The sequence below is a fragment of the Sciurus carolinensis genome, chromosome 9 (genome assembly GCF_902686445.1).
Source record: "Sciurus carolinensis chromosome 9, mSciCar1.2, whole genome shotgun sequence".
NCBI classification, from domain to species: domain Eukaryota; kingdom Metazoa; phylum Chordata; class Mammalia; order Rodentia; family Sciuridae; genus Sciurus; species Sciurus carolinensis.
This window is the reverse complement of record NC_062221.1, coordinates 7355590-7379012: the sequence shown is the minus strand read 5'-3', so window position 1 is coordinate 7379012 and position 23423 is coordinate 7355590. Positions and strand designations below refer to the sequence as shown.

At 44.8% G+C, this 23423-nt stretch overlaps 1 protein-coding gene across 5 annotated transcripts; it reads right to left on the bottom strand.

Annotated features, from left to right (window-relative positions):
- Positions 1-2140: 2140 nt before the first annotated feature.
- On the bottom strand, positions 2141-23423 carry Mfsd1 (major facilitator superfamily domain containing 1). Of its 5 annotated transcripts, XM_047565040.1 has the most exons (16): positions 23276-23423; positions 22166-22218; positions 21082-21194; positions 19585-19627; positions 19235-19302; positions 17644-17752; positions 13409-13511; positions 11677-11775; positions 10936-11047; positions 9765-9821; positions 9249-9405; positions 7713-7810; positions 7041-7153; positions 5207-5254; positions 4441-4498; positions 2141-2764 (listed from the first exon to the last, which is right to left on the bottom strand). In XM_047565040.1, exons 1-16 carry the CDS (start codon positions 23421-23423, stop codon positions 2761-2763), a joined length of 1383 nt encoding a protein of 460 aa, XP_047420996.1. In that variant the 3' UTR covers positions 2141-2760. The 5 variants fall into 5 exon arrangements, with proteins under 5 accessions (XP_047420996.1, XP_047420999.1, XP_047420998.1 ...); XM_047565043.1 differs by lacking the exon at positions 21082-21194 and having other exon boundaries at positions 23276-23382; XM_047565042.1 differs by lacking the exon at positions 2141-2764 and having other exon boundaries at positions 4437-4498.

Here is a 23423-nt window from a genome sequence, read left to right as displayed (position 1 = left end):
CAAAAAGCAAAGTGGTGGAATACCCAATGGCTACCCCGCCTGCGTGAGGTCAGGACTTCCCAGTAGTCCCAACAGGGGCTCAAACTTCCCATCGACCTCTCAGCCACAAGTCATGGCTCAGAGCCAACTCCAGAATCCCTACTGGGCACCAAGAACCTGCAAAGCCTCCAGCACAAGGCAGAAGCTGATGTATTCCAGAACTCTTGAACAGCCTACAGACAAGTCCTGGGAGAGGTTCTTTGCTACCTCGAAGTACTTAACCTTCTCCCCAGCCTCTCTTCTGCTTGGCCTCCAACCACAGATACCCTTCCACATAAATGTCCTTCCCATCAGTGTCCTCCATTTCCAGCCCTATTTAACTCCCACCTACACCCCCAAGGTTTTTAGAAAAGCCCTACCTGTTACCTCCAAACAGCACCAAATTTGTAGCGGTTATGTTGTAGGTTTAAATTTTTTATTATGCAATATACTATTGTGGGAAAACTTCACAACATAAATCAAAAAGTAATCACCCAGACACTGGTGTACACCTTCTTCAGACAGAACTGTTTGTACATTTTGACAGCATTATGGATGGTCCATTGCAGACACTATTCAAGTTGACGTTCCCTAGCAAAACCATTCAGTGATTGCTGAATACATTAAAGTGTGATACCATGTACTTCATGAAGCTCCTCTACTTATGAGTGTTTTCCTATTACAAGCTATTAAATCTTGCAATAAAGATACTGTCTTAAAACGTATTTATGGGTATGTTTGTCCACTGGTTGCCTCAGGATACATTATTAGAAATGGAACTGCTAAGTCAAAGGCACGCACCCACCAACAACCTCCTTAGGTCCGTCTATTCATACTCATTCTCCAGATAGGTTAATTTCAATTTCCTTTTTACTTAGCCATCATTCAAAAGTACCTGTTTTGTCCTACTTGTGCTGGGGCTAGGAATATGACTATTATTAACAGAACACAGGGTTCTTGCCCTCTTGGAGAGACCCCCACACACACCACACCGCCGTTCCTCACTACAACTGAGCTGAGCCAAGAAAGAAAAGGACAGTTTCTCTAAGAACACAGGAATTTTAGGAGACCCCGTCACAGTCTGAAGGGTCCGGAAGAGCTTCCAGGAGGAGTGGTGTCTCTGGGAGGGGATGAGACTTTTATTACAAATCAGGGGAACAGCTGTGGGGAGCCTGGAGGGAACACTGAGCGAAGGGGACAGTGTGGCCACACTTTGGCACCAGGAACGCCAGTCAGGAATCAGATGTGAAGGAAGCTGCCGGCACGAGCAGTGCACTCTGGATCTGTTCCAGGACACTGGGTTTCAGACATCAGCAGCAGTTCAGTTACTTAAACGCTGGCTCAACATTTGCACCTCGAATATCTATGAGCCCATCAATGGAAAGCAGAACACAGGAAACACTCAACATCAATAAACAAAGTGGTAAAACTGAGTTCACTGAAGAGTGCTTAGAGGTGTTGGGACTAATGGCACGTTAACTAACTCAGGCTGACTCCTTACTCCCTGACGGGTGAGCAAGATCAAGGCTCAGAGGCGATTTCAATAGTTAACGACGATAAATCCGACCACCGTCAGGGATTGGTTAACAACAGTTCCGCGGATGTGATCAGCTCCTGCTTGCCATGTAGTCCTATGGGACTCTCGCCTGCGTGAACCCCCCTGCCTTGCTGACCTTTAAGCTGATTGGTTCCCGCCCACCCTACATAAAAGCTGTGTGACTTCCTCAATACACGAGTTCCTGCTGTGACGGGTCTCCCTGACGCATCTGATTGTCCTCTGCCCGGAGGACTGGGTGCGGGTGGTCAGTAGGCCCCACCTTTCCCGGTCTGGCCTTGTTGGGGAGTGCTCCCTTCCCTTGTCACTGGTGGAGAAGAGCAAGGGGGCTTAAGACCCCGACATATAGGTTTGTCAGAGAAGTTGCAGGCTGATTATTTTTAAGATAAAAAACACAAATGTTATTTAAAGTCCAACCCTGAAGAAAGACCTACTCTCATAACTTCTCAAAGACTGTAACCAGGCACAATTTCTCTACTATAACTTCAATTTTCTTAATCTTCCATGTGAATAAAAATTCAAATCAGTGCACTTGTATTTTTTAAAAATAAAAGACAACTTCGAGTATTCTTTTTGCAGTGTTTTTATTTATCCATATATCATAAATTATAGAATGTTTTAGTTTTTAACTGGTCTATAAGAAAAAAACATACAGAAAGTTTGTGTTGTAAAGACAAGCCCCAGGTGGCCAGCTCCCCAGTGCACACTGCAGCAGAGCACAGCCGGCTCCTCAGTGTCTCCCGCCACCCAGGCAACGCCCTGCAGAGCACCACGGTTCCTTCTGTACAAAATGGCCCGTTCACCTCGCAAGAGCTTCCTGTTTTTTGTGGAATTCTCTTTTTTTGAGATGAAGCAAAATCCACATTCCTAAGACACACGCAGTGACAATCATCTCGATACAAGATCCAGTGCTTTCCATCATTGATGGTCCCTGCTGAAGTCCACCGGGTTGCTCCGGAACCACTCACTGTTGCTCAGCCTGTTTCACAGAATTCTTCAGCCACAGGATACAAAAGGCAGACTAGGACAGCGCTCACAAACACACTTCAGAACAGGCAGATCCGGAACATACACGTAACTTGCCTCTCCATTATTTTTCCTAACAACTAAACTCTAAATTAAAAAAATATATGTGGTTTCCAAATGAACGGTGTGCGCAGTCCATCCTCACGAGTCACTGCAGCTTCTCATCTGCAAAACAACACAGTGACTCATGGAGAAGGGGAAGAAGAAACCACGGAGCCCCATCTGGTTTACAAAAGGAAAACAGCAGCATGTTAAGACATGTGACAGCCAACACAGTAAGCTGCGCATTTTTCTGGATAATTCTCTAACTCCTCTTAATTATAAAAGTAAGAGAGCATCAATGTAGCAAATTTAGAAAACACAGAAGAGCAGAAAAACATTATAGCCCTGCCATTCAAATGCACCTATCATTGTTATGGCTTCACTTCTTCCAGTATTTTCTCTACTAAGACACAGGTGAGTGGGTTTCAAACATGCACATTCCAACATACTTTTTGTTAGGTCTTTAGGCCAAAGTAACTCCATTTTGAAAAACAGCACCTGCCCACCCAGGCATGACCTTCCCTGTAGGCCCCACCCCAAAAGAGTCCCAATAACCAGAACCACAGCAAAGACGTCAAGTAACAGTCACAGGGCCAGACTGGTTATTTTTGTAACTACTCCCTTGTACATGACCATATAGTTTAGAAGTTTTTCCAGAGGCTGCTGCTCCTTGCAGAGGGGCAGCCTGGCAGACTCTCCATCAATAAGCCTTTGCTTGAACTCAGAGCTGCGTCTCTCGTGGATATTTGTGCCAGCTACCCTAACACTTTTTCTTGAACAAAATCAACACATTGCATTTTACCTTCAGCTTTTGTTTATATACCACGTTAAGTCCCTGTAACATGAAAAGTTCTCCTATATCATTTCTATTTTTGGTATGGTACACAAGACCATCATAAAGAATTTAAAACTCACATTTCTGATTTTCCCCCAGCGCTAGAGACTGAACCCAGTGCCACATGCATACTAGGTAAGTGCTCTACCACTGAGCTATACCCCCAGCATTGCATTATTTTCTTCAGATGTATTTCTAGAAGTAGATTACTTTGTCAGAAGTAAATTCAATAATCTGTCCAAAATCCCACCCTGCCCCCAAAATAACCTATTCTACAAGACTTCAACCTATTCAAGTCAAAAACTTATAACTGTAAGGTATATATATTTAAAATAAAGATTTAAAATCATAAACAAAATTGTATCTAATATTAGAAATAACAGGAAATAGAATTACTAGTGTCTTAGCAAACTTAGAGAATATTATCTTAAACTCCATGCTATACACCTTAGTCTGTTCCAAATGAGTCTGAGAACAGAGAGTTATATGCTGATAGCAGGACAAGATGAAAAATTACCTCAACTACTTAAGAAAAGATAAATATCTGAGAGAAGGGAATAACAGATCAGCCCAGGAACTAAGGGCTGGGCCTTTCCTGGGCCACACAAGAACTACACATTGCTCTGCCTATCAGAAGGGAAGGTAAGCCCAATTATGTTTTATTCTTAATTAAGCTGCTATGATAGTCTTTTTAATTATTTTTGAAACAAGAATTTTGTTCCCATAGATCCAAACTGTCAGCTCTTAAAACTCAAGAAAGACTAATTTCTTAGAATTTCAAACCCAGTAACTTGAAATAAAATGTTGACATTAAGACTTTCAAAATATACAACTCGGCTGGGATGTAGGTCAGTGGCAAAAGCACTTGGCTCACGTTCACGAAGATCTGGGCTCCATCCCCAGTTCCAAAGAAGAAAAGACAAAAAAATAAGTAAAGACAACTTTTCTCCCTTTTCATACTTACTCAGTATGAGAAAGTTTCATTTCTTCCCTTTGTCTCGCAGAATAATTGAGGTTCCCATCTAAAACACAAACACAGAATCTTTTCATTCAAATACTAAATTCAACCATACATAGACCTTATTTTAAGTAATAGAAAAAGCTATGAAAGAAAACAGAATTCTTATGTGATATAAATAATCCTTAACTTTAACTTTTTATCTTTAAGTTTGGAACTATGTATTGCTTCAGGTTTTATTAACTGAAACTTTATATCAATATTCAATAACAGTGAAAATTAAGAGAAAGTAAAGAACATGACCTGAAACTATTTAGACAGCATGTGTATTACATTCTGCTAAGCATACAGCATCCTATAGCAGCAAAGGCAACATTAAAGTCTTAAAAGGAACAACAGAAATGCACTAATACATATACTACTACTATGTTTTAGTAAAAGTAATTACAAACCAAATACTTTTGACCTTAAAATGCAAACTACAGCTATAAATTTGCTTACTTATTATTTTTTAAAAAGTACAGGAATGGAAACACATGATGGCTTAGGTTATTTTTTTTAAGCCATATTTTTGTTCATGTAATAATAACATCTAAGATTTTATATTACAGGACAGCAATTTTAATTACTTTTAATAAATGTGAAGGTCATAATCGAATATGTTTCCAAGACTACTGAGTCAATGAAAACAGTGGCCCACAAAAGGCATGCAAACAGCCCAGGGACCCATGTGATGACCCACTGGAGATTAGGAAAAAATACCACTTCTTACCTCGGGCACGATTCACCAAATAAAGTAAGACCACAGATAAAAGTGACACTACGAAACAAAAGTGGGGAGGTTTTTAAAAATAAGTATTTCCTCTCAAAAATTTTTATGTAATTACAAAATGTAGATCCATCAAACCTTTATTAATTGGCTTTTAAAAATTAAAATAGTAGTCACATTATTTTGTTTCTCAGAAGCACTGAAAGTAAGTCATAAACAGCATTTTCTGCATGAGAACTGGCTGCTCCTCAGCCGAGACAGCAAGACCTAAAGAGAAGTGCGACCCTAACCCCCGCTGCCCATCAGCAGATGGATAGATAAAGAAAACGTGGCGTTTCAGGCAGCCAGAAAGATGGAACTACAACACTTGCTGGTAAATGGATGGGACTGACGAACATCATGCTAACTGGAATAAGCCAGACCCCGAGTGTCGGGGTCAAATGATGCCTCTCATAAGCAGAAGCTAGAGAGAAAAGGGGGGTGAGGCTCCCAAAAACAGAAAGGGGATCAGAGGAGTAGAGAAAGGGGATGTGTGTGGGGGCCGGGGAACTAGGGAATGAAAGAGACCAAAGCAAGCCATGTGCCCACATGGACACGTCCCAGTGAGTCCACTCCACAGGAGGGGAGCCAACCCCCCACGCTGCCCCCACCCTTGTTCCTCTCCCTCGGTAAGTGCTGATCCTTCCAGAACTTCCCAAACCGCTGACAGCCCTTAGGACTGCCTATCATTTCACAGAACTCCAAACAGAAACAGTCCCTTGGGGACTTCGAGCCCGAAGATACCATGAGCATTTCAGAAATGAAATAACTGAACAAGAAGACATGGTCACCAGACTCCAGGAGCCAGGGAGGGTCTCAAAAGTCAGGGCTGGCTTTTCCCTTTCCAAGTGAAGCAGTTTACTTTAAATTAATATGGCATCAAAGAAACACTTTTCAAATGGTACTGTGTTTAATCTGAGACCAAATATATGTTGAACTGTGGACTGAAATTAAACTGCAGGTTACAGCATTAGAAATTGACAAAACACCTCATGACCTCATACTGAATTCTTAAATGACCCATTTTTTAAACAAATCATTAATTTTTAAAATTTGATGCACTTATTTCTAAAATTATAATAATAAATGGACTTATGACTTCTCATAAGCAAATACCATGCCTCAAGTACAGTCTTCACTGCTGCAGATGCTAAATTTGCTAAAATCATCACACTTGGTTTATCATTTTAAATATATCAATGAAGAATGAAACGATAGGTTATACATTTATATATATATATAATATATATATATATATTAAGTATATATATATAAATATATATATATAAATATATATAGGTTATACATTTTCAGATAAATACAATTTATTGTGTATGGTAAAGATTCTCAATGGAAAATTTCTTTTTATAGTTTTTCAACAGTGTCCTAATACTTCCAATGAACGACTGATTACAGGTTAAAACTTAAACAGATTGAAAATAAAAGCACTTTAAAGCAGCCTACTAAGTGAACCATGAGCACTCTCTCACCCCTAAACCACCCCAGCACACACACATTCAGACCAGGCACACACTCAGGACCCTCCACACCTTTTACTTAAAGGGAAAATTGATTTTAAACCACGAATATTTAAAACAGAACATGAAGCAGATTCCACGGATGCCTTTATAGAGAGCAATCTTCAAACAGGGGACCAGAAAGTCACCAGCTGTGAAACTCTAATATGATGGCTAAGAAGTGGGCAAATCTGAGCCAGGTTTTAGAGATTCAGTTCTAGAGAGAGAGAACGGCGATGATAAAACCTGAAGATAAAAATGTCGTCACAAGGCATACTCACAAGAAACACAGGCGATGAAGAAAACTTCTAGAAACAAATATCCCCGAGTGTCCAGGATCATGCCAGCGATAATGGAGATGATGGCCAGCCCCAGGTTCTGAATGGACTGCATGCTGTGGTTGAGAAACAGAGAGGCACACCTGACTCTGCAGGGTCCACAGAGCCAGCACTTCACTGTCAGCCGCGTGCTACCAGAGAAAGTTCCCACCGGGGACGACTGGACGAACTTTGTTTCTTCTCCCATCACTGTTTCTGCTTCTGGACCATCTGCTCAGGGGTAAAGGAGCTTGCCTCCCAGTGCATAAATCCTCAACCCTTTCCTGCCCACCGAAGGGCTATGCGGACACCAGCCCAGGCGAGGCTGCCCCGCCTGCCTTCTGAGGCCAGGGATGGGGCTCAACTTCTCCTCGAGAAGCCCTGGAGAGCGGGCAGGGAACGGCAGCGTCAGCAATGACTTCTTAGAGCTTAGCTCAAGACGGCTCCTGCTCGAGCCCTGGAGCCCTCAGTGCCACCACAGTACCCTAAGTAGATGAGTGGACTCTTCCAGTTACCTCCAGGGTCACAGCTATCCCAAAAGCCCACGATAACTAGACTCGGGAATCAGTTTCATGGTAATTAAACTGACTCAGCAGAGGGAGACTCGATGTTCCACTGTGTAAATACTATACTCACAAGCCATATGCAGTTCCCAGCTGATGTTCAGGAACCACAAATGCCACCATTGGCCACAGTGCACAGGCGAGCAATGAATAGGAGAGTCCCAGGAGACACTGCAGAGGTCGGGGAAAGAAGAGTCTCCATTAGCCAAAAGGTGACTTTCCTTTGATACGATTTAGCAAAAGTAACACAGAAGTTTAAATATATGAATATTTGAGGAAATTTTATTATGATTAGACTAGAACTCATTCAAATGATGCCAACCCATCCCCCACCCACGTATCTCTCCAGTGACGAGCTATGCACTGTCTTAACCACTTTTGCTAGTCATGGCACTGTGTGCAGCCGTAGCTGGCTGGGGCCCAGGATGCAGAGAAAATAAAGCTAATATGATAACAGTTCTCGCTGATGTTCGGGGCAAGCTAATTCCCAGCATTCTCTAGGATTTACAAATTAGGCATCTGAGGCAATATCATATCAACAGTCCACTAGCCTGCTTCCAGGGCCACCGGTCACAACTGGGAAGTGGAGCAGAAAACCACCAACCACTGGTTGTTAGACATCACCTAATGCTGACTTTAACTTTGTGATTTAAATTTAAACAGGTATCACTTATACCTATCAGATTGGTAAACATTAAAATAATGCCAACTTCCCATACTGGCAAGGAAAACAGACACTTTGTATATTACTGGAAAGGTTCTAGAGTTATAAATGGGAACCAGGCATGGTAGTGCATGCCTGTAATCCCAGAAGCTGGGGAAGCTGAGGCAGGAAGATGGCAAGTTCAAGGCCAACCTCAGCAACTTAGCAAGGCCTTAGGCAACTCAGCGAGACACGGTCTGAAAAAAAAAAATGAAAAGGGCTGAGGATGTGGCTCAGTGGTAGAGCACCCATGGGTTCAGTCCTCAGTGCCACCAAATAGTAATAAGAATAAAGTTATAAATGGGCAGAAGCCACTAAAGCAGCTTCACAAGATCTGTTGTGACAGTAACAGCAAGGCCTCTGCTGCGGCACCTCCAGCCCTGGGAAGAGGACTGTCCCTGCAGGAATGTGTGTACTCCCCACGACCAGCCCGAGTGCTCACGCCCAGATGCTGCTCCCGCATCAACAGATCAGAATGCAGCACTTCGGCTCCAGGTCTTAGAGGTGACAACGTGAAGGGCAGCAAGAAGGACGGTCAGTTTACTACCGCTCTCTAAGTCTCCCAGAGTTAAAGCCGGAAGAACAGACACTGGGCGGACGGGTGCGTTGCTGCTTTCAAGCCAGGGCTTCTCTGAATGATGTTCAGAAAAGGAAAGGAAATAACCAGGCTTTTGTCTTTCGTAAGGCCACTCTACTTCAAATTCTACTTTGGCACTGAGGTAGTCCTCTAAAAATAAGTCAAATGAACCAAAAGAAACCTTACGAATTAATAATCTATAATTACACTTTAAAAAAATAATTATTTTGCACAAATTGAAATTAGTCATGCCAGCTGGGCTTGCTAAGCATGCTCCTGACACGGGCCCAAAGGTGTCCTCACTGAAGCCCAGCCCCCAGTGTCATTACCATAGCAATCCAAGGGTTCCACATGGTGAAGGCCAGCATCATGTGGGACACGAGGGTGGTGGCCACGGCACACAGAACCCAGACGATGTTCTTCCCTGTCTTATCCACCAAGAGCCCAAATATCGGGGACATGGGTGCTGATATGATGTACACGACACTGACCAGAGAACACAACAGTCAGTGGAGTGCAGCACAGCTTAAGAGAAATTCCAAAAAGGCCCCAAAATACTAGGTAATGTGACTCCTAACATTTAGTATAGCATTTTCTAAACAGGCTATCAGAAAACAGAACATAAAAAATAAATTAATTAAGAAAACAGAACGTAGAGAGTAGTCTCAGAATTCTTAGGCCTTCCATAAACACAAAGGTGGCCCCTCAAGATTCAAGTCCCATACCAGTTCCATCCCGGGTACAATGTGCTGTTAGGTCATGTGCACCCTTCTAGCTTCTTATAACATTTGTTTATAAAGATCCCAACTTCGCATGCACAAGCTCTTAGAGGATTAAGTAAATACCTATTAACTGCACTTGCTGCCTGGGAAGAAAATCCAAATTTCTCCATAAAGAAATCTCTAAAATTTAAAAAAAATAAAGCATATTAGAAAGAAGTACTCTTTTTTAAAAATAAGGCAAAATAAAGATGAATAAAAATAAATTTAATAAACTCTTTTTGAAAGGATTTTCCCAGCTTATTTGATATTCAAGCAACCAAAGTCTAAGTATTTACAGAAATATTTCACTGCCTCAAATGCGACATCTATTTTCTTTCCTTTTACGTATGCTGAGGGCAGTACACACAAATTTTCAGAAAACCAGGTATGCTGCTACAAGGAACTAAGATGCTTCTTTTCCTTAAAGGCAGTACTGAATGGGTTCTGTAATAAATAAGATCCTTGTTTCAAATTATTTAAAATGAGAGCATGAATTTAAAGGTTATAAATATGCATTCCTACAGACTCATCAAACTCACATATTGCCCTGCTTAAGCAGCTACCAATGAAAAAGGAGAGAAGCTGAAGATGAAGTAAAGAAGAATCTGCTCTGAATCCTGAGTCTAAGTCAGACAGAAACACAGTCCTAGCAAATGGGGAGGACCAGTCACAGGGTTTCTGCATGTGGTCCCATTCCCAGTAACCGCCTCCTCATCAGGGGATGAAAGAGAAACAGAAGGAATACTAGCTCAAAATCAAGTGAAAATCAGTTTTAGGATTCAAAACCTGCTTCAAAATCAACTCTTAAGGCCAGGCATCATGGCACACACCTGTAACTCCTGCAACTCAGGAGGCTGGGGCAGGAGGATCACAAGTTCAAAGCCAGCCTCAGCAACTTAGCAAGGTCCTAAACACCTGAGACCCTGTCTTGAAATTAAAAAAAAATTTTAAAAGGGCTGGGGATGTGGTTCAGTGCTTAAGCACTCATGGGTTCAATCCCCAGTACAAAAAAAAAAAAAAAAAAAAAAAATCAATATTATGAGTCAAAAACTTTTATTTCTTCAAAGGATTAATAAAAGTAGTAAACCAATACTAAAATCCATGATAGCCCAGGACAGAAAACAATTCTTGTATAAATATAAATTATAACTGAAGAAAGTTTACTGCTTTATTTTAAAAACAAAACTGTATTTATGATTAAGCTCTCCTATAATTTAGACAGGAAAAAAAAAACGGAATCCTAAAGAATACTCACTTTCCCAGTCCAATGAAAGGGAACACCACAACATAGTAGCAGACACAGATGATGAATATGAGCCACAGAGGTAAGGAGAAGTCCTTTATATCAGTCAACTTAATAACTTCACCTTGGAGAAGCAAGGGAGGATGCCATGAGCATAATTCTACACAGCTGAGGGTTTTCATCTGTAATCAACAGTTCTTTTTTTTTTTTTTTTAATCATATGTTCAATCTTTGTAATTCAGTTAAATTTTTTTTTCTAGAAAATTTGACAAACATTACCTCCCGGATGACTTACAAAGACATAAGGAAAAGCAGAAGCCAAGACTGGAACCTACCTTCCCCCTCTCTTCTTGAAACAGTAACTGTTTCACAAATATAAAAACTAAAACTGAGACTGCAAATTCTGTCAAATGTTAAGAGAGGAAAATGTATCCAAAAATCGAGACAAGTGGAAATAGATGCAAAAATAAAAAATAAAACAGCATGCACTAGTCCCACTGGGTTCACAACACTGCACTGGGAACTTATTGCATTTTAAACATCGGCTATAATAACAGCTACTCAGGAGGCTGAAGCCAGGAAGATCCCAACTTCAAGACCAGCCTGGGCAACTTAGCAAGACCTATCTCAAAATAAATAAGAACCAGAACTGTAGCTCAGTGGTAGAGCACCAGGGTGCAAGCCCTAGTATCACCAACAACCAAGAAAAGCCACAACTCCCAAAAGCGCCAATCTCCTGCCATTTAGACTTACCTGTTTTCCCTTGTTCTTTATGAAGGATTCTCTCTGCTCTGTGATCCAAGTAAGCAAGGGCCAAGGCACAGATTAGTGAAAGGACACAGGTTATACCCCCTAAATTAAAAAAAGGAAATCTCAAAAAGAGTGCAGACTGGAGGTTCCTAAAGAGCAGCACTTAATCAACAGTGCAGCGAGTCAAAGGAAAGGCGCCCCAGAACCCACCCGGGCAGCAGAGGATGGGCCCGCGGCAGGTGCCCCAGGAACAGCAGTCTCTGAACCCCACTCTCCCAGCACGAGGCTGGAAAATGTCCCGTGTCCTGCAGAACACAGGACGGCCTGGGGAAGCTGACAACCAGCTTCCGGTCAGCCTAAGCACCAGCTGCTGACAGGCGCCAGGGCACAGCTGCCTCCTCTGGTGCTGTCCCAAGCCTGCAGCCCAAGCCCAGCACCCATGGGCCCACACTCCCAGGGCACAGCTCTCCCAGGCTCTCCTTCTGCAGGTTCAGCATTTCCACCGGTGCTGACCTCACATCATCAAAGTAAACCAGGACAGAGTGAGTGCCACTTATGCATCCCAAGAAGAATTCCAGGAAGAGGCTTAGTAAAATAAGTGGATCTTTCATCTTTACTTGGTCAACACACTGTGATCCAGCTGAGACACAGCTGAAATGACAGACGGCAGACGAGGGTTCCATGCTGGCACCAACAAGTGGAATCATACAGGACCTAGAACCTAACCCTCTGGGCTTCAATTCTCCATCTGTCAAACAAGAGGCTTTGACTTGTTGATAGCAAGGTTTTTTTCTGAGTAAAATTCCCACCACCACAGAGATACTAGTCAGAAGGTGAAGAGCATCTGGAAGTTAAGAAAGGAGCTCTAGCGAAGGCAAAGGACTTCAGAGGGAGTCTTTAGAGAGGTCTGCCTGCGGGGATGACCTCTCCACTGCCCCTTTATCAGTGAACAGCCCAGGTCTGCATGCAGCCCATTCCAGCCGGTTCTCAACTGGACCAATGTGTGTTGGCCTTAAGGAATTAAAGACATGCCAATGTTGAACACAGCTCTCTCCGCAGCCCTGCAAGCAGACACATCCACACGGTGGGACCCAGGAAGACAAAGCCACTGCTCAGAGAAAAAAAGCCCAGGAGTTGGACCCAGAGAACTTCAAACACGTCTCAGAGACCACCCAGCAACTAGCACCTTAGAGCCTTGGTTAAGAAAATTAGGGGCCAGAGTGATCTACACAGTTCTGTAAACCTATCAATCTTACAGAAAAGAAACTGAGACAAGGATGGTTAACTTTCTTGACCCAGACGGCAGAACTAGTTAGAACTTGTTAAAGGCAGCACTAGAACTCGGGGCACTGGCGGACTCTCAAGCGTGACACCTCACCTACCTCCAAGCTCTCCGGGCACTCTGACTGAACTGGTCGGAAGGAAGCCATTCTTCCTTCTGCCCTGTACAAGCATCTGGTGGAACCAACTCCCTGCCTGCTCCCGGTTTCTGTGGAGGCTTTCTCTGGGAATGCATATGAGGAGGAAGAAGAGCCTTCCTTGAGAAAATGGAGCATAAAACACAAACAGGACACAGGACTGCTATCTCTCATTAGGCCGAAGAGCTCTCAAACTGTGAGGCAGAACCACGACTGCCGTGGTCTGACACCGACCCCGGGGCTTTGCTCTCTGCCACAATGCCTCCTGTGACAAGCTTCCAGAAGCAACAAGCTATGGGACATCGGGGTCCACTCACCAACCATAAGTGTGACCCCCAGGGTTGTGTGACCGGCAGAACCCAGCGAAGCTTCAATCTCAGAATACACCCACCCCATGAGGTTCATGTTCACTGTACTTCCCTGAAGGAAAAAAAGAAAAAAAAAGAAAAACTTTTGATTATTTATACGTCTGCCTCATTTGGAAAAAAAAAAAAAATAAGAATTTGAAGCAGCTTAATTACACTTACAAGAAATAAGTACAATCAGGACTCAGAATAAACAGAAGATTTTTTTAAATATAAGAAAAAACTAATAAACTAAGATGAAATCACAGATAAAGCCACACAAAATGCCAACTTATTGAAAAATGCTAGTATCCAAAACACACAGTACATGTAGAACCTTCCACTGCCAAAGAATGAGATGAGTGATAGAATTCAGAGTTCCTGGGATAAAACCATACCATAGCTCACGAAAAGCACAGCTTTTCCTGGTACTGAAATATGAAAAAAAAAAAAAGAAAGAAAAAGAAAAAAAAAAATCCTTCCTCTGAATGTCCTTAAGTTGAAGAGTAAAAGTGAAAGCGGATAATGTTGTCACTCACTGATTCACTCAGCAACTCCTGAGGCCCTGTAACGTGTCGGCCAATGTTTCAGGAATATAATTAAGAACACAACAGAGGGGCTAGGGAGGTAGCTTAGTTGGTAAAGTGCTTGCCTTACAAGCACAGGGCCCTGGGTTCAATCCCCAGCACTGCAAAAAAAAGAACAGAAAAATACCTAATTTTCATGAAGCTTACACATTTTAGCGGGGTGAAAAATGTATATTAAATAGTTACAGGTACTTTAAAAAATAAAGCAGGAAAGGAGAATGTCGGGGTTGCGTACGGACCCCTGGCCCTAGGTGGAGCCTGGCCAAGATGGCGCCTGGCAAGCTGCCAGTGCGGTTGGAAACTGCTATTCTGCACGCAAACAACTAACTTCACCTTGAGGAAGTCTCAGTAATTGGTCAGGGCCTCTGCATGATTCTTGCGTGATTCTTAGGTGCTTCAAGTTATACCCATATACGTCTATGTTCTCCCCACATATCATGAATATTCTAATTAGTTGATATAATCTATATAAGTGACAATAACTTCCCTAAAGAGAAGAAGAAGAATCTGCTGTTAATAAAGAAGCTTGCCACCCATCACGTCTCCGGGTCGTTCTTGCTGGCGAGAACGACAGGAGAATATAACACTGGGAGAGGAGGCCTAGCTGAGGCTGAGACCATGGAGCAGACCCCTGGAGAGGGAGCCCAGGACATCTGAGCAAGAGTAGTTTGGATGGACAGCTGGTGCAGTCTAGAGGAGCCTGCCTGGCACGTTCGAGACCACAGGGACACGAGGAGGGAGAGAGGTGCAGGGAGGAAAGCGGGAGGTAGGGTGCACGGGGAGGACTCTGGCTTTTATTCTAGAAGGGAAAGCATGGAGTTCGAGTAGATACGGGCAAATTCCACTTGGGTTCTGACAGAACAGCCTGGCTGCACATTTGAAAAGGGCCCCAAGTCAGGCAGAGGCAGAACAAGGGCAGCAGTAGCAGGTCAGAGCCCAGGGTGGCTGGCAGTGGGCGGGATGGGACCTGGGCATATTGTGATGGTGCAGCCACAGGTTTGCGAACAAGAAACACGTGGGACATGGAGAGATCAAAGGTGGCGCTCAGATCAACAAAGTTTCACTTAAGCAATTGGAAGAAAAGAACTGCCTTCAACCCAGGAGGCTTGTTTGGGGTGGGCAGAATGCAGGGGCTGGCTCTGGGACGTGTGCAGTCTGAAATGCTAGGGGACACCAGGGAGAAATGCCACATAGGCAGATGCCTCTGGGGCGTGGAACTCAGAGGAAGTTCTGGAGGAAAGACAAACCCAGGAGCAAGGCCATGCTGTCAACACCAGGATCACCATGGCTGGAGTGTGCCAAGAGAAGGTGCCCAAAACCATGCCCAGGGCACCCCAGTTACAGGCTCGGAAGAACCACGGAGCCACCAAGAGAAGAGGAGAAGAGTGCACAGAAAGGAAGAGGAGACCAAGGAGCCATGATCTGGAGTCCAGGGAAAGCACTCAAGCGGGAGGGACACCAGCTGTGCAAAAGTGCAGACAGTGACAACACTGGACACGGAGAAATGACCACGCCTCAGCAGTATTCTCACAGCAAATATAGCCACGAATTTCACACAGCTACCTCTTACAAAATGCTAGCCAATGGCACCATGGACCCAGGCTCCACGATCACCCGAGTCCAAGCACCATGGACCCAGGCTCCACGATCACCCGGAGTCCAAGCTCCTCAGAGACGGGTGCCGCCCCACACCACTTCACTCTCCGCCACCTCAGAGCTGGCTTAGCAAGCCCTCAGCAAGTACTCGTCGGAGTAAAAGCTTAAAAGTGACACAAGTTACAAACGAAAATCACCTAATGCCGGAGCTCCGAGCCCAGCTAAGAGGACAAGAGTAAGCCAGGCGTGAGGCCCACTGGCCGGAGGAGAGCGCAGCAGCCCAGACGTCAGACGCCAGTGGCACCCACCCCAGCCATGCCAGCCCTTCACCTCCGAGGGCTTCGCACGGCCCCCATTATGTAACCCAGAGAACACCAACCGCCCTGGCTGAAGCAGAGGGGCTGCCAGGCCTGCTCCCTCCTCCTCCAGCCTTCCCACCGCTCCCTCGGCTCTCACCCTGGGTCCCCGCAGCCCGAGCCTCCCTCCAGGAACTCAGAGCTCCTCGGGATGCGGCCCCAGAAGTACCGCTAGGGTATGAGGATGCAGAGACCCTGGTGGTCCCTGGTAACAACAGAGTCCCCGAGAACAAGCCCTGCTCAATGAACTACTTCCTTCTCTGAGAAGTTACACAACCAGATCCACACACTGCCAGAGACACACCTTGACTTGCCTAAGACACATAGCAAAGCTCTTGAGAGTCCTTGCAGAAAAACTGAGAAAACATGGAAAAACAAGCTCAAGGAGTTATGAACTGAAATACTGTTCTGGTGTTTCCTATCAAAGTGATGAAAAAGCTGTTTAAGGCAGTAATGGCCCTACTGTCAGCACAGGATCCTCTCCTATCCCACAACAGGGATGCCAACATCTCTGCAGGGGATGAGGACATGCGTCTCGACAGTGCTCAGGGCCCCAACAAACCCTGTGACTCTGCTCCATCCCCAGTCCCCGGGCCTAAGGAAAGAGAGGCAGATGAGTTTCACAGGGAGAACATCGGACTACAGAACTATGTAAGACACAGACAGACAAGAAAGAACCTATGTTTACAAATACACAGAAACCATGAGGACGTATTCCAGTAAAGATTTTTTTTTTTAATTTTAGTTGTAGATGGACAACACCTTTATTTTATTTATGCAGTGCTGAGGATCGAACCCAGTGCCTTATACAAGCTAGACAAGCACTCTACCACTAAGCCACAACCCAGCTCCCCAGGAAAGACTTTTATACTGAATTTCTTCATACTATTTATTAGTCTTCGAAATTCTGGTTTTTAAAGGTAAGAATATTTTTTTGACTCCTCTATTCATAGGACTTTATTAAAAAAAAAAAAACTAATATGACTCAGGACTGCCAAAATAACTGCTGGGCTGCATTAGTAAGCACGTGAAGTCCCCTGCACAGCCTCTATCAGACCAAACCTGAAACACATGGTCAATCCTGGGTTCCCACGTCTAGGCTTCAGGTAAGTAAGAGAAGCACCACACCACAGCAAGGTCTCCGGGACCCGCATCACAGGGCTTAGCCCACCACAGGAAATGGATGCTTCTGACCAAGAACTTAAAGTCCTCAGATAAGCCATGTGCTGCGGGAGGGCAGAGGGAGCATGGACCACAGAGGGCCCGAGTGAGGCGACGGCAGAAGCTGCTCAGGAAGGAGGCTCCCCACGTGGCCCCATCGGAGCAGGCCTCCCAGCTGAGGAGATCCACAAACTGCCATAGACACATCTTGACTTGCCTAAGACACACGACAGCAGAACCTGCCCGGCCCCGTGCGGAGCTATCATGGCAGGGATGTCAAAAATGGTAAGACTCAGACAACAAACCTAAGAGCCTCCCTATGCTCAGACACTGAACCAATGAACGTTCTCTTGGACGTTTTAGATGGTATACCAACTAAATAAGGTTAGGAATGCCTCACTGAGAATAAAGTAAATGCTGTACTACGACCCAGAAAAATACACGAAGATCAGCGCCACGTGTGCACGCCGTCCTGTGGTTTCTAAGCGGTAACCGTCGTCATACTTACCACTCTGGCCATGCTGAGCTGCAGTCCAAACACCAGGTTTAATTCTTTGCCTTTAAACCAGCTGACGGCATAGGTGTTCTGGGCAACCGCCAAGGACTCCCCACCAATCCTAAAGGTAGGAAAAGGAAGAGAAGTCACAGCTTTTAAGGACACACCACAGCTATCGATTCTGACACTCCCTCCTTCAAGAGGGGGTCTCTGTCCCCTCTGCTGCATCTCAGGTGGGCCTGTGGTGGGCGTGACACAGTGTGGCCCAGGACCCCAGTCAGGTCCTACAAGCCGACACCCACAGTCCACTCTAGGAAGGCCAGCTACGCCCATGCCAGGAGAAAGGCAGCCGCCCAGAGCCACATGTTGGTGCCACAGCCAGCAGTCCTCCTCTCAGAGGTGTCCCAGCCCAGGAGGCAAGCAGCATCCAGGGGACGCCAGCGCCCAGCCTCCAGGGGTCTTGCAGCTCCAGACGTGAGGGCACAGACAGCGTCCACACGGCAACCGCCCAAGTCCGAGCACAGTGAAGCGCAGCTGTACGCCGCTCTGCTGGAGTCATCTTCAAGGCTGCCTGGGCAACGGGACAGGCAGCAAGCGGAGCCAGCAAGCAGAGCCGGGGTTGCTGGGTTGCCTGCCACCCTGCACAAACGCTGCCTGAGGAGACTGGCCCAGGCCCGTCCAAGCAAGCGCATCTGCAGGTCACGCTCGCTGCGCAGTCACCTCTCCTCCCTCCTGCGGTTCCACCGAGGCCCCGCACGCGCACTGGTACTCCTCGAAGGCCCAGCTGGGACCTCCGTCTCCTCCCCGCCTGGGAGCCAGCCTGCCTCGCCTCTCTGTAGTGTCTGAATGCACGTCCCTTCTCCCCTAGTAGCCCAAACTGTGACTCCTGGACGGCCCACGTCATCTTTGAGGACATTACTGAGCACAGCCTGGTCTCTGAATCCCCTGAACGCCCTTATGTGCTCTGTGCTTCCTGCTCCTCCGCCGGAGCACTTGTGGGGGTCTGTCGCCTATGTCCACACTGCCCTGGGGCTGGTGAAAGCCGGAGCACATCATGTTAAAGACAAGGGGACTTCTGTCGCCTGCACCTGGAGGCAGGAAGTCCAGGGCTGACAGACTCTCAGGGAACCCTGCTCCTGCACGGCTTCTGGGCAGGGAGCAAGGGACCTGCACACCCCCAGAGAAGAGCGAGTAGTCCAGGATCACGGCCGAGAAACTGACAGCCTGAGCTTTCCTGAGGTGCGGTTAAGTCAGTCTCCAAGACAGCAGAACAAGCAAAGAGCCCGGGAGACGCAGCCCCAGGGAAGCAGTGAACGTGGAGCCGACACAGGGCTAACCGCGGTCTGCAAAACTGCTGCTTATTTTAGAGTAAACTAAGACAACTAAGGAAGTCTTACGTGTATGGAAGCCAGATTTCAAGGATTGGAAGTAACTCATCAAAAGAACCATAATATATTTTTTAAATCCTTACTAAGGGGCTAGGAGTGTAACTCACTGGTAGATCACGTGCACAGCATGTGCCAAGACCCAGGGTTCAAGCCCCAGCACCAAAGAAAAAGTCCTTAATAAATATATTAAGATAAATGAAATTATGCAAACTTACCCAAACACAAACCTTCCAAATTCCATCAGCCAAAAAGCATTAACTATTGCACCCAGAGCAAAAACCACCTATAATGTAGAATTTAATACTGAATCATGAAGGAAGGTATTCAAGCAAAACAATAAATCTTAACTTCTATAACAGTTTTACTATTCCTCCTTAATAAATCTGTGAAATTAAAATGCTAATGTACATGTGTTTCAAAGCTTAGACTGTATTATACCATAGGGGCATTTACGGGCCTTGCTTGAGTAAGCTAGATGTTCATTAGACACATTTTTGCCAGTAGAATTAATTACATAAGAATTCAAAAGTCACTGTCAAATAAGCAATAAATACATTGGCCTTACCTGTCCTACGCAAACAAAGCAGCTAAAAATAATTGTGCCCCATCTGTTTGAGAAAGAGGGAGAAAAAGTTTTAATTTTTTCTTATATTACCGTGAGTAAACACAGATTTCTTTACTAATCATTCTTTCTGGTTTTCTCTATCCACTCTGCATTCTCCCCATGGACAGAGAAATGAAGAGCTCAGCTGCCTCTAAAGTCAGCAACTTTCCCAGGCTGAAGGCTAATTTACAGAAATCTAGACTTCTGAGGAGATTCCAGAGACTTCAGTAATGGCATGTATTAGTTTAAACCATTACCATAAAGAAGTTCCCAGGTCAGAACCTTTTAAACATGGAAATTCTTTATTAAATTTCTATTAAGAATTTAGGATTGATTCCAGGAATGTTACAGTGAGTAAATTTTAAGTGGTTTTATAATACTTGATAACTTAAAAACTACTTTTAAAACAATAAACATTAACCACGTTAATACAAGTCCAACATCTACAGTCTGAATAATTAGTGATTAATGTTTCCCCAGAGAAATGAAATGCCAGTATTAGAAGAGCACTTAAGATCGTCTGAGTAAACTGCATTTCTGAAACTTAAATCCCTCTCCAGCGCCCTGTGCGATGGCCACACCATGTTCAGCTAAACGTTCCCTACTGCAAGATTCATATGGCCCCAAGACATCAGTCACCCTGACCAAGCAAGCTTTTCATTGTACTAAGAGGAATCTGCTCCCCTGAAAATTCAAGTCGCTTCTACCCCTTGAGACTAAGTAAAATAAATTTAAGTCTTGCTTCAGATGCTAACTCTTCAGAAACTTTCAAGTTAGCCCCAAGTCTAAACACTCAGTTTCTTCAGCCTGTATCCATCAGACACAGTTCAAATCGCTCCATCACCTTCCTCTCTGCCTTTGGGAAATACTCCCAGTAGATCCAAGTCACCACTGCAGCCAACAAACAACACACACAATTGTAAGGATGAAGTGACAGAGCTCAGTGTTGTTCCCTCTTCAGCATCTAATGCAAGTGGTCGCAAAAAGACAACACCAAGGCAGATACAGAAAACACCATGGGGCCAAGGAAGCCCCTACCACCTATGTCCTCCCTGTTGATCCTCAACCACCCTGCAAGACAGGATCCTACCCACACGTTAACAATGAGAAAACAGAAACTCAGCAACAATCAGGAAGCTGAGGAGGTGGCCGCAAGGGGGTCCCAACCCTGGTGTGTCTGATGTGATGTGTGAGCATAATTTAACTGAAAATTGAGTTACCCAGTCCATCAGCAGCCTACACTAGCCCTGATCTTAACTGAAGTACCAAGTTTCAAACACCAATTCCAGGGACTTAAAAATCATTTAAAAAAAAAAAAAAAAAACTCAAGCAGATTATCAGTCAATATACAAAGTCTATTTGGTTCCTTCTAAAAATAACCTTAACCTAGCCCTGCATTTTCCTAATAACCAGGTGAGATTTACCCACAGGTGAGATTTTTTTTTTCCCCAAGCTTACCGTATTCCAAATACTCGGTCTATCAAAAAGCCACCAAAGAAACACAAAACCACATTGGGCCAAGAGTACCAGGCATACAGCAGCATGAACTTCATGGTATTCACCTGCATATCCTATATGGAAAGAAAATACAACTCTCTTTTTTCCAAACAGTTAGGGTTAGCAGCTAACAGATGAAAATATGACAAGGTAAAACAGAAAGAGGTTGCTTTATTCTTTCCGTGTTATACAAGTTTCTTCACCATTTGTAAGTCACTTACTTGAGAATCAATCTCACAAAAGTTACAGCCGCCCCCCCCCCCCCCCAGAAAAATGGTCACACCTGGGAACTTCTTGTGTCCAACTGCCACTTGAGGGGTTTCATGTATTTCAGGACAGACCCTGCTGTGGGGACTGCCTTGGTCTGCCAGTATGTCTATATTCTTATTCCTTGGTTACTGCTTGCAGTGAGCAGGCCTCTCACCCAGCAAAAGATAACCCTAGCCTATTCACATCCACCCTAACCGCTCCACCTCCTCCACCTCCAATGTCTACACTTTATATTTCATTCTAGAAATGTGAAGGGCCAATGTACACATTTTCCTTGCTCAATGATTAAAAAAAAAAAAAAAATACCAAGAAAAAAGACAATCTAAATACCCAAGAAACTGTAAATATCTCATATTTTTTTTTTTTTTTTACAGCTCAAAACCAGACCAAGAATACTGACAAGGACAACATTTAGTCATCACTATACACATTATAAATAACAAAAAAAAAAAATTTAAGAAAGCAAAGAATTATCTCAAATCACTTGTCATTCAGAATATGGAGCAAAGGAAAGTGAAACACAAACAAAAACTAATATTTTGGCAATCCTGTGGGAACAGGATGTAATTATTTACCTAAGGTTTTAAACAATTTCAAGTCACATGTGCTATAAATTAATTTCTTGTGGCAACTCATTTCAACTTAAGAACACGCCTCCTGACTTGTGGTCTGGTAAACCTTCAGATGGTAGTGTACTCGGACTTCAGACCAGGCAACCGGGGACATGATGCTACTACAACTGTTACAAAGCACAAAAAGCAAAAAATCAACTTACTCGCTCAACCTGGGTCTGAAGGGCAGCAGGATTGTCATAGCAGAAATAGCTACCTAGAAACAGCAAAACATTTCACAGGTAACAACAGTGCCCACATAACGATTTCAAGTTGCAATTTCAAGTTGCAAGGACAACCCTAAGATGGTTCCAAATGTTTATACTATGGGACCCAGGACTGACCCTATGAAGATGTTGTTGGCCCACTTCCAGTATTTTCTAAGTCATTGCCAAATAACTTCCACAACGTAGTAGTGTGCATGTACAGCAAATAATGGGAACTTCAATTATGTCGCAACAGTTCTTCCGTTTTATTTTCATACTTCACCTTGTTTTATTACCAGCTTCATGAAGCAGCCGTACTGTTTATATAAAACTAACACACAATTTTACAAACATACTCATGTTAACACTGACGTCAGCACTTATCTTGGGAGCAGAAGCATAATGGTTTAGCTATTCTGACTAAACCAATATTTAAAACAAATTCTAATTCTACAAACAAAATAATGTCTTATAATTTAGTGACTACAGTGCTAGGAATAAAGAAAGCTAAGTGTTCTAAAGAATCAAGTTAACAACACCCCTGGGAGGATGAAAGAGAGAGAAGTAGGGAGAGGTGATATTCACGCACTAGGATTTATTTTAAAGGTAAAATAACTGGCAGCTTTCAGTAGGGCACAAAGTAACACCGTCCCATTTCTAAACTCTCCAAGTACACAAGCCTGCAAGTTGAGAGGAACAAAACCTGTCATCAGGTTAGAATCTGGCTTCTAAGCACAGGCCACCGAGTGACCAAAGACAAGCTAGCAGCTTGGGGAGGGGCGTTTTCTCAAAGGGTGTCGTTGTTGGCGGTGGTTCTTGTCCCCAAACTCAGAAAGTTGCCGCTCCCGCTTGAATCGCTCCAGGGTGGGCTAGTGGGTGGGCATCGTCTCTGCAGAACGGGCGGCGGAGCAGCGAGGAGCACGGAAGCCCGAGCCCCGCGCCTCGGCACGCACCCCGCTCGTCCCGCAGGACCGAGCGCCCCAGCCACCGCGCCGGGCCACCCCACCCAGCCTGCGCAGTTCGCGGCCGCCGGGGGACGGTCGCAGGGCAGCCCAGGCCCGCGCTCACCGAAGCCCAGCAGGCACATGAGCAGCAGCACCACCAGCCGGTGCGCCAAGCGGCTCGGGTCGCACAGCGCGGGCAGCGGGCGGGACCTGCCCGCGCCGCCCGGGCCGCCCGGGAGCAGCTCCCGCTCCTCCTCGTCCTCAGGCTCCAT

Coding starts and splice junctions, on each gene's coding strand:
- Mfsd1 (XM_047565040.1), bottom strand. CDS start 23,423: ATGGAGCCTGAGGACGAGGAGGAGCGGGAGCTGCTCCCGGGCGGCCCG. Junction 21,195..22,165: donor TTCAGACCCAGGTTGAGCGA/GTAAGTTGATTT, acceptor CTTTCCATATAG/GATATGCAGGTGAATACCAT. Junction 4,499..5,206: donor TTTGGTGAATCGTGCCCGAG/GTAAGAAGTGGT, acceptor TTTGTGTTTTAG/ATGGGAACCTCAATTATTCT.